Source organism: Cupressus sempervirens, chromosome 3 (assembly GCF_028749045.1).
Source record: "Cupressus sempervirens isolate cs-2001-9-10 chromosome 3, ASM2874904v1, whole genome shotgun sequence".
Classification (NCBI taxonomy): domain Eukaryota; kingdom Viridiplantae; phylum Streptophyta; class Pinopsida; order Cupressales; family Cupressaceae; genus Cupressus; species Cupressus sempervirens.
The window spans coordinates 321,829,835-321,844,046 of record NC_143120.1 but is presented as its reverse complement, the minus strand read 5'-3'; the positions used below and the strand labels follow the sequence as shown (position 1 = coordinate 321,844,046).

Sequence of the window (14,212 nt, the reverse complement as noted above, 5' to 3'; positions counted from 1 at the left end):
GCATCTTCAGTTTGTGGATGACAATGGGTTGATGGGCATGGCTAGAATCAGGCAGTGAATATCAAGAAAGCTTTGGATACCTATTTGAAAGCCTCAGGTCAGAGTATTAACGATGATAAGTCTTCTATTTATTTCTTTAATACTCCTCGGCTTATTTAGAGTAGGATTGCTAGAATTCTCAGATTTCAAACTAGCTCCCTTCCTTTGATGTACCTTGGGGTCCCTTTGTCCTTGGGTTCCCAACGGAGGGGCTACTAGCAGGGGATTTTGGATAAATTCCGGAGTAAGGTTAGTCACTGGACTTAGAGATGGTTATCTTCTGCTGGGAGAGTGGTCCTTCTAAAGACTGTAGTGCAGTCTCTCCCCATCTATAGGTGTTGTGTCTAGATTCCCCCCTCTAATTTTGTGAGGGAATTTGATGCTTTATCTCAGCAATTTCTTTGGTCTAGCAGCCTTCTATCCTCGAAGTGGAGCCTAGTCAAGTGGGAGTCTGTGTGTAGGTTGAAGCATGCTGGTGGCCTTGGCCTTAGATCGATGGCTCTTGTTGTCACGGCTTTGGCTACCAAGCTATACTAGAGATGGTGCAACAATCAGGATCAAGATTGGGCCAAGATTCTTGCCCATAAGTACTTTCCTAGTGCCGAGTGCTTTGATCTGCCACAGTTTGCTTTGGTGGGTAAAGGCTCTTGTATTTGAGACACTCTCAAGAAGGGAGCCCAACTTGTTAAGGCGGATCTCTTCTGGATTTGTAACAAAGGCTCGAATGCTCTGTTTTAGCAGGACTCTTGTGATGGACATCCTCCCATTCTCTCTAGCTTTCCCCAGCTTCAGCCTCTTTTCCATTCTTTTACTAATGTTGGATGGTTTAAGGTGGAGCATTTTAAGACTGTCAAGCGTTTGGGCTAGGTAGAGGTGACTTGCTAGAAGGATCCTCAGGAGTGGCCTGTGGGTGGCCTTGAGGAGGATCGTGCCCTTCTTTCTAAAGCTTTGGAGAATAGGTTTTGTAGCTCCCTTAATGGAAGGGACATTTTGGCATGGAGTCCTAGCCCAAAAGGTAAATTTACTGTGGCTCAACGCTATGCTATACTTGACAGGAACTTACATGGTCCAACTGAAGTGCACTAGTGGAAGAAGGTTTGGTGCAACTTTTCTTGGCCCAAATGTAATGTTTTCTTATGTCTGCTAGCTCAGAAGAAATGTCTCACTTGGGAGAATCTTCGCAAACGAGGTTTTCAGGGACCTTCTGTTTGCTTCCTTTGTTCGCACAATGAGGAGCATATCTCCCACTTATTTTTTCTCTACTTCTTCGAGAGAGATGTGGCATAGATGGTGGGAGGCTTGGTGTCATGGTTGTATTCACACTACTTCTCTAACTGATTTTTGGGAAAGCTTGGGCAAACCTCCAGTGAAGAGTTCTTTCTTGCAGGTTGCCTGGATGGTTGGGCCGATCTTCATTCTCTGGAACCTCTGGTTGGAAATGAATCGCAGAATTTTCTGTGAATCCAAATTAGGTAGCTCTCAGTTGTGGAAGATGATTCTTAGTAGGTTTCAGCAGACTATTTTTACTAAGTGTGATATGTCTGAAACTATAGATCCTGGTGATCAAGTTATTGTGAGGAATCTGAACCTGGGGGATTACAGTCGGGGGTGCACTCTTGGAAAAAGACCTCGCCATGGTAAGCAACGGGTTTGTCGAGATGAGAGGTGGTCTCCTCCCCCGGCTGGGATCTTGAAGATTAATACAGACGGTTCTTCTCGGGAGAACCCTGGTCATGCTGGTATTGGGGCTATAGCTAGAGGTAATGATGGTGGTGCGGTTTTTCTCTTCTCTATTTACAAGGGCCAACATTCTAATAATTTGATGGAGGCCCTTGCTATTAAGATTGTTGTTGAGAGAGGATGCTCTCTAGGATGGAGTAAGATCACCTGAGAGTCTGATTCTCAGATTGTTGTGGATATGTTGAATAATCAGAGTTTGGAGGATGTTAGTTGGCAACTTGCCTCTCTGGCCAGACAAATTCTAAGTCTTTGTAGCTCCTTGGACTCTGTCTCCTTTCGTCATATCCCTCGCGAATGGAACTGAGTAGCGGATTGTTTGGCTAAGTGGGCTTCAGAGAACGTGGTTAGGTGGAATATTAGTGGTAGGGATGAGTTACCTTCTGAGTATTGTGAGATTATTGAGCAGCTGATAATGGAAGATAGGAATATGTAGTGTTGATGGGGGTCTTTGGCCTTTGCTTTGTAATTTGCATTTGATGGAAAAAAATTTATCCCCTTTTTCCAAAAGATTAATACTCTAAATATATAAAGTATCTATATTATGCATTAAAGTAATAATTTTAATACTAATATATTTGATATAAACTATATTATTAATATAATATATGTTATTAATATAATTATATTATCAATATAATATAATTATTAGAATTATTATTTATGTAAAGACATGACTCTTAGAATGAAAGAGTAAACATGTAAAATAAAAAAACTTTGAGAAATCACCATTCAAAGATGAAGAAATAAAAATCTTTAGTCTGTCAAAATGGGAATGGCAAATATCCATAATAAATAATTTAGTGTTCTGGCAGGGGACATTACAAATGGTATCAGAGCTCCGATCCTGCCAACCCATGATATGGCTATTAAAGCTACAAGGTTTTGTGATGAAATGTAAAAGATAAGTGATCCCTCTTAGAATTAAGAAAAAGTAGGATTAAAATTGCACAAAATCATTTTTCCAGAACACATCTCTGCGTCTCAGCTGCCTGTGCAACATTATATAAAAACACTTAAGCTGTCTGTAAGCCTCGTGAGAGGAAAATAACACAGAAAAACATTACATCTTTGCATGGGCTCCTTTGGATAGGAAATACCAAGGAGAAATGACAGGATATATGATATTCATAGCAAGAGCCACCATAATACACGACAGAAATGTATTTTTTTCTTATAAAAAAAATTGCAGCATGCTTTGGACTCATTGTTCTCTTCGTCATCTATGCACCCTACATTTGATCTACCACAAAATCCCTGCCACAAGAATATGAAATACCAGTCCGGTTTTTAATATATTCAGTTTTGGTGTTTTTGACAAATGGTCATGGAATTATTGGCACATGAATATTGTATAGACACCCCAAGATGAGGTGTTGGATTGTTAGAAACATTAATCTTCCCTTAGAAACATTAATCTTCCCTTGGATGCATTTAATTGGGATATTCCAAGGATCCCTAAATGTAGTTTGTCCTATTGTACACATTTGGAGGACATGTCATTATTTTTCCTTTATTCCACATGTGAGGACAACTCATTTTTATAATTCCTTTATTAAGGAATTTAGTTTATCCTTCTTAAGAGGATATTGACACTTTGCACACACCTATTATGAATGTGGCATTCATAAAAATGGGAGTTACACATGCGAACACATGCAACTCCTTTCTCATCTCTTTAAAAAAGATGCTCCTCTCTCTTTCTTCTCTACACATCACTTTGATGTTATTGTATTGAGCTATTTTGCTCCAACACTCTCACTCTCTCTTCTCTAGGCATTTGCCTACATTCATAATACTCACAACGGGTTTTCTTTGCTTTCCCCTTATAAATCCTTGTCTCCATTGTTGAACCATCTAGGTGTATGCTCTTGGATTTTGTTTATCTCATGGTAACATTGTTTCACACTTAACTTATTTGGATTGTTGTCGTTCCTTGCTCTATCTTTTCATTTCTTGCATGGATCATATAGATAGAATAGATCCCCATGAAGAACGGAAAAAATTAATGCATTTACCAAAACACTATACCAAATAGGCAAAAGAGAGAAAATTATTTATTTAAGACGTTAAAAGATAGTGAATGTATAGTAAATATAGACATCTTATTATATAATCATCCAGGACAGAGATGGGAGAATATTTATCTGGAATAGAAAGCGCTCAACATAAACAACTAGTGGGTACACTTTCCCGAAGTGCACGGAGATGGTGACAAATGAAGGAATCCTTCAATCTCACCTGGTTTATGATCATGTTTATAGTGACATATCAATTGTGTCTTGGCCACTGAATGCATTGATTAGAGTGGTCAGTTCAAGCTTCTTGACGATGAATATCTATGAGGCATATTTCTGCAATAAGCATGGAGAATTATTTTAAGCTTAAGCAACCCTTAAGAATATTAGTATACACTGTGACAGAAATGTTTTGGGTGGTAAAAATCCATGTCAAATTTAGGTAAAAATATTCAGGACAAGTTGCAATAGAACCCAATGTTATATTTGATAGAGGTTAAAGAATATATAAGTAGTGCAGAATATTAGAGTGCATAAAGTATCATCGGGTATTATATTCCCATCAGCTATCATGTTTGGTTATTTTCACATGTCACCAAATTAAAAGGAGCTAATACAGTTTATTAAGACCGCGCCAAGGGATAAAATCAAAGAGAAGCAATAACCTCTGAGCATCCATTTTTCTTTAGTATTTATTATCATTGACTTGGACAGACATAGAAAGCTATGAATCCAATGTACTAAAATGTGTCAGCATGGAAGTTTGTGTCAGAAACCATCAGACCTTCATATGGAAAAAGAGGGGAGGAGAAAGTTGTTTGTAATTCAATGAAAGGAAACCATTCCTTATATGAAGTTATCAAGCTAAGAAGACTCATAAAAATAATTTCTTATCACTTTCTATGTTGAAAATATACAGTTGAATATACAAGAATACCTGCCAGAGACATAGACTTACCTTTCTGTTTCTCTCTATACTCTGTCCAAAAACAGGCAGTGCCCTTATACAATCTTCCTTTAGAAGCAATACTGTTTCAGCAGTGTCTATATATTGGTCTGAACATCAGGTAAAGTCTAGAAGAGTTTAAACACAAATCAGAACTATCTTGAATTTTCAATCTTGATATTTCTTGTAATAACTGTTATTCTAATTTCTAATAAAAACACTAAACAAAGTCTGAGCATTCAGCGAAAGTTGTTTTGTACATGAAAAGAATGGCAAGGTAAGAACATTTCGGTGTTTTCTGCAACTATGGGAAGGATAATGTGGACAATCAACTCCACATGCTTTATAAGCTCAAGGATGAGGCACTGCTTCCTGCAATTAGACAAGTCGCTAGGCTCATTTATACCAGACATCGTCACAATGTAGTGTTGTTGGAGAAGTTTTTTACTACTATGAAAGAGGTTTTTGGAACAGTTTATAGGGCTTCCAGAATGGCTGAGGCACCACAACAAGAGAGATACAAACGTGCTGTTAGTTTTGCCATTTCAAAGATGAATATAAATCCCAAACTGGAAATTATTGCAGGCATTTTTGATGTTGAGGTTGTGACAAAGAAAAAGAAGGTTGCTAAAGCTTTGTTTCTCTTCCTTGAGGGCCTGCATGATCTAGAAATTACTTTATTTGCTAACTTAATCAAGAACAATGGAGATCTCTTTTCTGCTCCTCAGATGGAGAGGATCAAATGTACAGGCTCATGGTCATCTCACCATAGCCAAATGGATGTATTAAAAATAAATTATAATTATAAATGTCCTGAGTATTTATCTTTAATTCATTTAATATGTTTAATAATATTTTCCAAATGAAAATAAAATAATTACTTGCCACTAGGTTTCAAAACACTATATAAATTACAATCGGCATAATCATTGCACCTCCTTTCAGTACAAGTGCTAGTAGATATAAAGTTGATTGATTGAAAAGGAAGGAATGCAATAGTACATAACTGAATGTGCCTTCTCCCATGTCAATAAATATTTTTCTCACAAAAATGTGTTCTTGCCCATGAATATGTGTGTTAAAGTGAAATGCTCAAATGAAGAGAACATACCTTGTGATAAAACCATATGATATGAAGCTTCAAAAATAAGTTGTCTCCTAGACTTGGGACTTACAAGTAATAAGTGCTCTACTCTCCATCTTAGTTGTCTCATTAGCTAATCCTATTGTCCCTAATTGTGAAGAAGAAGAGAGTGAGCCAACAGACATTGTTGAGGGCAATGAGATATTATTTTCCTAAAGAAGATCCTTCAACTTTTATAACCAATTCTTGTGACAATTATGTTCATTGTGCCCATTTTTGTAATATGCAAATATGGGTCTCTTGATGAGGTGGGAGCCTTGCTTTATTGTGTTAGTTTTGGGATCCTTCTTTCCTTTTCCTTTGGGTGTTTGCGCTAGCAATGCTCGACTCTTACAAAATGCATCTAACTAGATAAAGCTTTATTTGCTCTCTCATTAAACAGCCACAAAATGTTTCAAAAGAAGGCATGTAAGTGCTTCATCTAAGGCATCCATGGTGGAATACAAAGTGGAATAAAACACTGCAAATGATCCTTTTTAACTTGGAAAAAATCAAGAAAACATGCACCTTATCAGATTTAGCTTTTCTACAACCAACCAATTAAGATCTTCATCTCAATGAATCGAACTTAACCAAACAATCCTCAATGGAAGGAAATGAACCCAGGAGAAAGATATGTCCACTCTACCTCTATAAGCAAAGCGAAAAATTCATTAACCAAACAAACCTTTCTATCTATCCAGTACCTGCTTTAGTCTAGTACACTCCTCAATGTGGAACAACAATTTGTCAAAAATATGCAGTGCAATCAAGCCCATACGCATCACATCTATTCGTGTGAGAAAATCACTCATACTCCCCATGGAATTCAGGTTGATGTTCATCCAAAGTAGACCATAAACTCTTGAAGCGGAACAACCAATGAATCTTGACTTCAATATGATATTTATGAGAAGTGAGAAGTTTGAATGAAAGCAAATTGTCTGTCTTCTATGCAATTTAAAGAACTTTTTGGCTCACTTTCTCTGCTTTCCCTGAATCATCCACTTGTAACATCAGTTCCAAATGTATCTTGACAAGGGCTCAAGCTCCCAAAATCACCAACAAAACCAAAGGTAATCTTCCACAAGAGAGTAAAGCTAAAGGATTACTTCGCTTAATGAAGGATGCAATAATGGTACAATGGTCAACAATAGATCAATTATGCTACTTAACGTACATGTGAAACATTGCTTATATTCACAAGATTAAGAAAGAAGACAAAACAAGATTGTGACAAATGTCTTAATCCTGTTTCAAGCAGCAAATATAGATAAGGTCAAATGCATGCTAGAGACATCTAGAAAGATTCCTCAAGCCCTAAGTAAAGTTAACATGTGAACATGTGTGAATCGAACTAATAGGTGAACTGGTTTCAAAGTACACCCTGTTCACACTAACAATGTGGCCATTGATCTTTGTAATCCATATTGACATCTTGGATTTTTCTGACATTGACCACTCTGTGAGTAGCTGGCATGCTAAGTGAAACAGTCAATTTTTTTATAAATTTGAATGGAAGATACCAACTCCAAATTGATATCTTGGATTTTTCTGACATTAAATATTCTGTAAGTAACTGTCATGTTAAGTTCACACAGTCAATTTATGAATAAATTTGAATGGATGGTACCAACTCCTATTTATTTGGCTGCTAGCTGAAATTATGTTTCAGCCAACTCCTTTGACAATGTCAATTTCCAATTGTACTATCCCAAGACACATGGTCCCGTATGTAAACTGCATATGTCAACCACCGCCAAATGAGACATTACCATTCATTATATGTGTTTGATTCCTTCAATCAAAATCCTCTTTGTTAAAGTAAAATCAAAAACATCAAAATACAACATTTAATGAAAGAGTATGTAAATAATAGTTAAGAAATCATTAAGTTAGCATGCGAATGATTTACCAAGTACAATTTCAATAAACTGGATTCTAATGTATCATTTTCTTCTTCATTTGTAGCATTAGTATTGTTCGCCAAAAATTTGTGTACAATATTGAAAGCCTTTGACAGAAAATATTAAAACAATCCCTGTTTTTATAACAAAAATTCAACAGACTGCAAAGTTCCAAGCATATAAGAACGAAGATATTTGGAAGTATCTGACCTGAAAGCTTTCTTTTCCAAAATGGTAAATTTGAATGTTTTCAGCTCTTAGAAACTCCAAGTTAACTTCTGGGTAAGGACCTTGAGAAAGATAGCTAGCATATATTCAGTAACAAGAGACTTGTTAGCAACTTAGCATATAATTCATATTTGATAATTACCGACTTTCTATTTTCCTAAGTATTATCAATATCTTCAAATAAATGAACACAAGATCACTCGTATGAAAATTGGGTGTATCACAAAATGTTTAAAGGAAATATGAACCCTAAAAAATTAGAGGAATAATATGCGATTCTTAAATAGTGTAGCAAAGAAATCATGGAAGAACACAAGGATGCAAATGTGTATAGGTATTAGATAGGATATTTGAGACACAACTGCTCAAATTGTTCAGGTATTTATAGATAATATGCCTGTGTACAAATGTGCGCACACACAAAGAAAATTTCAATACTTCTAAGAATAGCAAATAATTCAAAGTCCTTCAAATATAAGCTCGAAGATGAGTGGAATGTCTGACAGAATAGCCAGTTTGCCTCATTTTTCAATGGTATGGGAAAAACTCTCTTGTTCAATTTCTATTTTTTTAAGATCTATTAAATTTCCATTCAATCTGCATCAGGTTCCATACCAGACATATCTCATATCACTCCTGAACATGCATGAGCTCTATCCAAACATGATTTGTATCTGAGAATTAATATGTTCAATATATGTGTATCTTGAATGGTTGAAACACATCATAACAAGACACTACAATTGACTCAATGTAAGTCTCCCTTGATTGAACTGGAATAGAACCCATGTATATATATTATAATCTTTAGCTATCCCTATGCTTTGATTTACCATGACTGTCTTCTCCACTCGTAACATCAGTTCCAAATAAAAACAACTATATGACCAGTAATATAGTAACAATCACAAGTAAGGTCCATAAAAATTCAAGTTCGGCCTCAAGAATACTTACATGATGGAGCGGAGCTTCAAGGTCTTCAAAAATGAGAAGTTTGAACTGTTTGGAAATCCTGATCTATAAACCCCCTTATCAACCATTGAAAAGTTCAATGGTGGAATAAAGCTAGCACTGCCTCCTAGCCGTGGTAGTGCCAACCCTGACTCTCTCATTTCCCGAGTAACAGTTCCAGATGCAGATCCATCACATCGTTTCAACTGAAAATTCAAATGAACCATAGGATCATTGAGTGCAGAGCATAAGCAGTTTTCCTAGTTACCATTCCCCCACCTATCTCCACATGGACATACTATTTAAGTTTCACTCCAGATAAGAGGCATCGCAAACCACTAAAAACTCACCCAAACTCCAGTTACCACAAAAATGAAATGCATAAACTAAAAATGGATGCAGCTCAGAAGAACTCTTACATCTAAAGATTGATCGTAACTCTAAAGAGATTAAAAAAGCATACCCAACAACGAAGGATGGCCTCTAAAGTTATTTCTTGCAGCAGATAATAGATAACAAGTATTCAAAATGGAATAAAGATTGAAACTATGCCTCAAAAAAAATGCACTAAGCCCCATTACACCCAATAGTGAAGCATGTGTTCAGTTAATGGGCATCTGATCTCTAGATTGTGCTGTATGCACCTGCCCCAAATGTAACAATAAGGAAGTATAAATAGCATGAACAAATGCAGACAGCCTACTTCCCGAGAAAAGTAGTACAGGTACTATAAATGGATGCACAAAAGGAACATTACACTTATAAAAATTTGCACAAACCCAATTGTTTCCTAAGGAAAACTGCATATGTAGATAATGTATGCAGATGAGAAACATGATATCTCAAAGAAAATATACAAAATTACCTTCCCACATTTAATTCATTTACTGAAACATATGAAAAATATGTGAAATTTCAACATTAAAAAAATATCAAAATGTATGCAGATGTGTGATGTTTCGCCTCTAAAAAAATGCATCAAGCCCCATTCATTCAAGAGTTTAGGTCCAAGGTCTAGTGCAACAAAGATGCCACAACAGTGACAAAACTTAACCTCAATTGGGTGTGGTCCCATACATTAATGAGGCTTCCAAGCTTAATGGTGATCTAAGCCTCATGTACAACCCTATCCACTGGGAGTGGGTGTGTTTTTACTGGAAATGGAAGTGTTATAATTTATTCATTAAAAAACAACAAAAGGTTTTCATAAAAACAGGGCAGTAAGCATGCTTGAAATTAAACATACCCCCTTTTTGTTTGCGACCAAAACCGTAGTAATCTCCATCTGAGCATCCAGAAGTTTCTTAAGTTCATCAGTTCTAGTCCTTTGAATACTTTCCATGGTCTGTGCAAGGTTTGCCATGCGCTTTTCCATATTATTCCCAAAGGAGGACCTGCTCAGGGATACCAACCCTTCTCTCCTCTTATTAGGCCTTCTATCCATGTCATCATCATCCTCTGTAGCACTCATGGAAGGTGACCCACTAGACTTCGACTCATTCGAAGCAGCTTCACATGTACTATCCACATCATCATCCTCCACTGCCACTTCATCATCCTCCGGTTCTTGTTCTTCCTCTGGCTCTGGCTCTGGTTCTGGCTCCTCCTCAATCTTCTGCCCCGAGGCCTTCTTCACAATACGATCCACGTGATTATAAAATACAAATCTGGAGGGATCACCATGCAGTTTGGCCTTGTTGTAAGATTTTTTTAACCTGTTCATGACCACGTTCAATTTTAATTTTAGAAAAATAAAATACATATAGGCTTGTGGCTAATCTATTACAACCTATTTCATACAAAATGCCAATGAAGGAATTTTTCTTTAAAATTTATTTAAAGGACATCAACGTTTAGTTCATTTCTAACATTTATCTGACCTTAAGGTAAAAATAAGAGTTAATAATAATGTTGTTTACTAAGTTGACTTTCAATCCAAAGCCACAACTAAAAAGCAGTAGCTTGAGACACAGACAAAAATTAGTGCATTGGAAGGTACGAATGATAATAAATTTTGACTCAACTCAACATCAGTGTCATTAGAATAAATAACTAAACCTTTTTACAGGTTGATTTTTGAGAAAAATTTCAAGGATGGAAAAGTTTACTTAATTTTTGCCAAAATTCAACAGTGAAAAAATGCTTAAAATCTTATGAAATTTAGTTGATTTTCATACCAAAACTGCTTTAAAACATTGTGATAGTTGGACAACGTGACAAACATATAAGCGCTTTGTGAGGTATTCATGCTGCTAACTATTTGTATCATTGACATAAGTAATAAAGTTTTCTGATGCTGATTTTCACAAAGTGTTAAAAGATGATTTTATGGAATGGATGACTTGACAATAGAATAGTAACCTACTAATATATATAAATAGCTGATGAATATTTCTGGTCGAGAAAAAGGAGTTATAGGTCATTCGAGGGTAGAGATAAACAATGCCACCTTTCTGGTTAATTACAAGAGACAATTTGAAACAACGGAAGACATTTTCAAGAGTATAGAATGGTTTTTGACTATTTATAAAAGTTCGTGAGAGTTGGTGAAGTCTTTCTGATGACAAAAGGATAGCGATGATTTTGTTAATAGCCAAACCATCACACCTCCTAGACCTTTGTGGAAATAAAGTGACTTCATTATTTCACCTCAAATATGCATTGCCAAAATTCTGTATCCGTTTAGTTTCAATCTCATTATCAGCATCAAAATCAAAACTAATATTACCAATCAATCTACATATAACTAGAATATAACTGTCAAACAAAATCCTCAATGAGGGTAATGCCATTTTGTTTACAACTAGCTCGCAAATTTCTGAGCAACACTTACACTTGTCCGATACAAAATTACAAAATTATTACAGAAGTTTCTTTTCATAAAATCATATACTACAGAAATTTGCAGTAATTCACATTTACATTGCCAATAATTACAAAGCAAGGGCCGACGGGCCTGACAAAGTATGGAATCAGCTCTAAGAGATCTAACTGACAGAAAGGAGGCGGTGAAGTTGGGAAAATGTTTGGACGGCAAAACACCTTCTAAGCTTTCCATGTCTCACAATTATTATTAACATCGGAGAAATGTATCCCCTAACACCTTTTTCCTTTTCCATGATGCTCACACATCAACCAGGGGACTTACACACAAAAGGTGCAGTGAAATGGCAAAAGCACCTCACTGCATAAAAAAAACTTACAAGTATTCTGCAAGCATCATAAAATATATATAGAAACCTTCTAAAAATGAAATGGAGTTTTTGGATGAAAACCTTGTAATGTTAAACTAGGAGACCTGTTGTTTGCGAAAATGAGTGCTCTAGGAAGCGTGCAGATAAACAGACAATAAAAAAGTGGATGTCATAATGAACTTGTATGGCAAGGGAGTTATCGTTGAGGCTTGTAGTGGAAACAAGTACTTCAACCAAAAGCTTCCAAGGGTGGGAATTCCAGCTATGGAGTATAAAGAAATTAATGAGTTGAACATTCAGGGAGTGGGGAGTGGGATTCAAGTGAACTGGAGGCAGGGCAAGCTATCTTTGGGATTTTCTGGCAAGTCTGGAGTTTTGTCATGAGTGTAACCAGGTTCAAAAGCATTATAGAATTTAACAGAGTAGTTGAAAAGTTCCTGGAAGATGGCCATTATCATCCATTTTCTTCAGTGGCTGAAAGATCTGTCATGACCATGTGAGTGAGAATCTCTCTCTTGTAAACCAGTATAGTCCTTCTCTATTGCCATCTATTGGGTGAATCCCAATGAAGAACATGTTTTCCCCATATCATGTATTGTATACGACTGATGTTAACATTATCAATTTAATTTTGAACATACTTCATATGATTGAGCATATTACTTCTGATGTGTAGTTGTGTGCATTGTGCATGTATAGCTCTTGCAAAAGCAGGTCTAGACTAGCTCTCAAAAAGGTCAAGTCCTCTCAGGCAAGCTATGGATCACTAAAACTGCAAGGGACCTTCTCATCCTTGATGTTGCAGATTAAGAATGTGCCAAAGGAAAACAAGTTGTTTCCGACATCGAGTAGCTTACATAACAACCAAAAGCCAGTTGTTGGACTTTGGACAGTCTATTAAACATGTTGTCAAGAACATAGGAAGAGTAAGAAGTAGAAAAGGAGAGAGTAAAGCCATCAAAGAGGAGTGGCGTTCCATCAAGTTGTCTTTAGGGAAAGTCCTACTACCTTTGTCAAAGGTCTAGCAAGGGATGGAAGGCCGCGTGAACATTTTAGGAAAAAGACCAAAGGTATTTTTGGGGGAAGATCATTTCAGTCAAAACCAACTAGCACAACAATGTGAGACCTCAGTTGAAAGGAACAAATCGAGTTCAAGGACACTCAAGATGGTTGTCCTACAACTTCTTAACATGATGTTAGGGCCTAAAGGATAAATCAAGAAAATTTGAGGGATTAGATAAATAAGTTGATATTTGTTAAGTTTGTTGTATGGAGTAAGTCAGTGGTGAGCATGTTTACACATGCAACTTACAACTATGTATAAACAAGGTGAGTAAGGGATCTAAGCCTTCCAATCAAATAAGAAACATTTGGTAAATTTGTGGATTCGTTACTATTAGGAATACAAAGCACATTGAGGATGTTACTCTATTACTAGGAGATTGGTAGGACCACAAGAATTCCACAATGATTGAGATGGATATCTTTGATTTGGAATTGATCTAGGGAATTGAATTGGTCAAGATAACAAAGGAAACTATCACATTTGTATACATTAAATTATCTTCCCAAATTATGTTTGCATTTATTAATAAGCATATATAATACATGATCATGAGATAAGGATTCCTATGAATCACTACTCATGAAATATGGGTAGACAAAGATTGACCTAAACCTATGTGGCTGAATCCCAATAATGTTAAAGTTTCATAGCAGAAATGAAGATAAACAGAAAAACAAAATAAATGAGAAAAAAACACAGCAAAATATCCTGGGAGATCCCCCTCCAACTCGAGGGAGAAAAAACCAGCCACAAATATATCTCTTAAATAAATAATGAAATAGCAGAAGATTGCTTTACAATCTACCCAGGCCCCAAACACTAGGCCGAACTTCAGCACTCATAATAGCACCTCTCTAGATATAAATACACAGACCATCAAAGAATATCAATCTGTTCATATGTATATATGAATTCCTCCTTGAAGAATATATACAGATTGTTTTGACCCTTCCTTGTCTTGCCATTACAAATTGAAGACCCCTTCATTGTCTTGACTCTTCAA

General features: G+C 36.2%; 1 protein-coding gene across 2 annotated transcripts in view; it reads right to left on the bottom strand.

Moving 5' to 3' along the window:
* The window catches only part of LOC149566293 (uncharacterized), a 46,358-nt gene that overhangs the window by 15,563 nt on the left and 16,583 nt on the right, over positions 1–14,212 (bottom strand). The window contains exons 2-4 of one of the 2 annotated variants that reach the window (XM_089819698.1): positions 10,196–10,664; positions 8,953–9,155; positions 7,981–8,074 (exon numbers count right to left, since the gene is read on the bottom strand). In XM_089819698.1, the coding sequence (XP_089675824.1) occupies positions 7,981–8,074; positions 8,953–9,155; positions 10,196–10,664 (766 nt within the window). The remainder of the gene's footprint in view (positions 1–7,980; positions 8,075–8,952; positions 9,156–10,195; positions 10,665–14,212) is intronic. The other variant, XR_016362153.1, reaches the window with a different exon arrangement.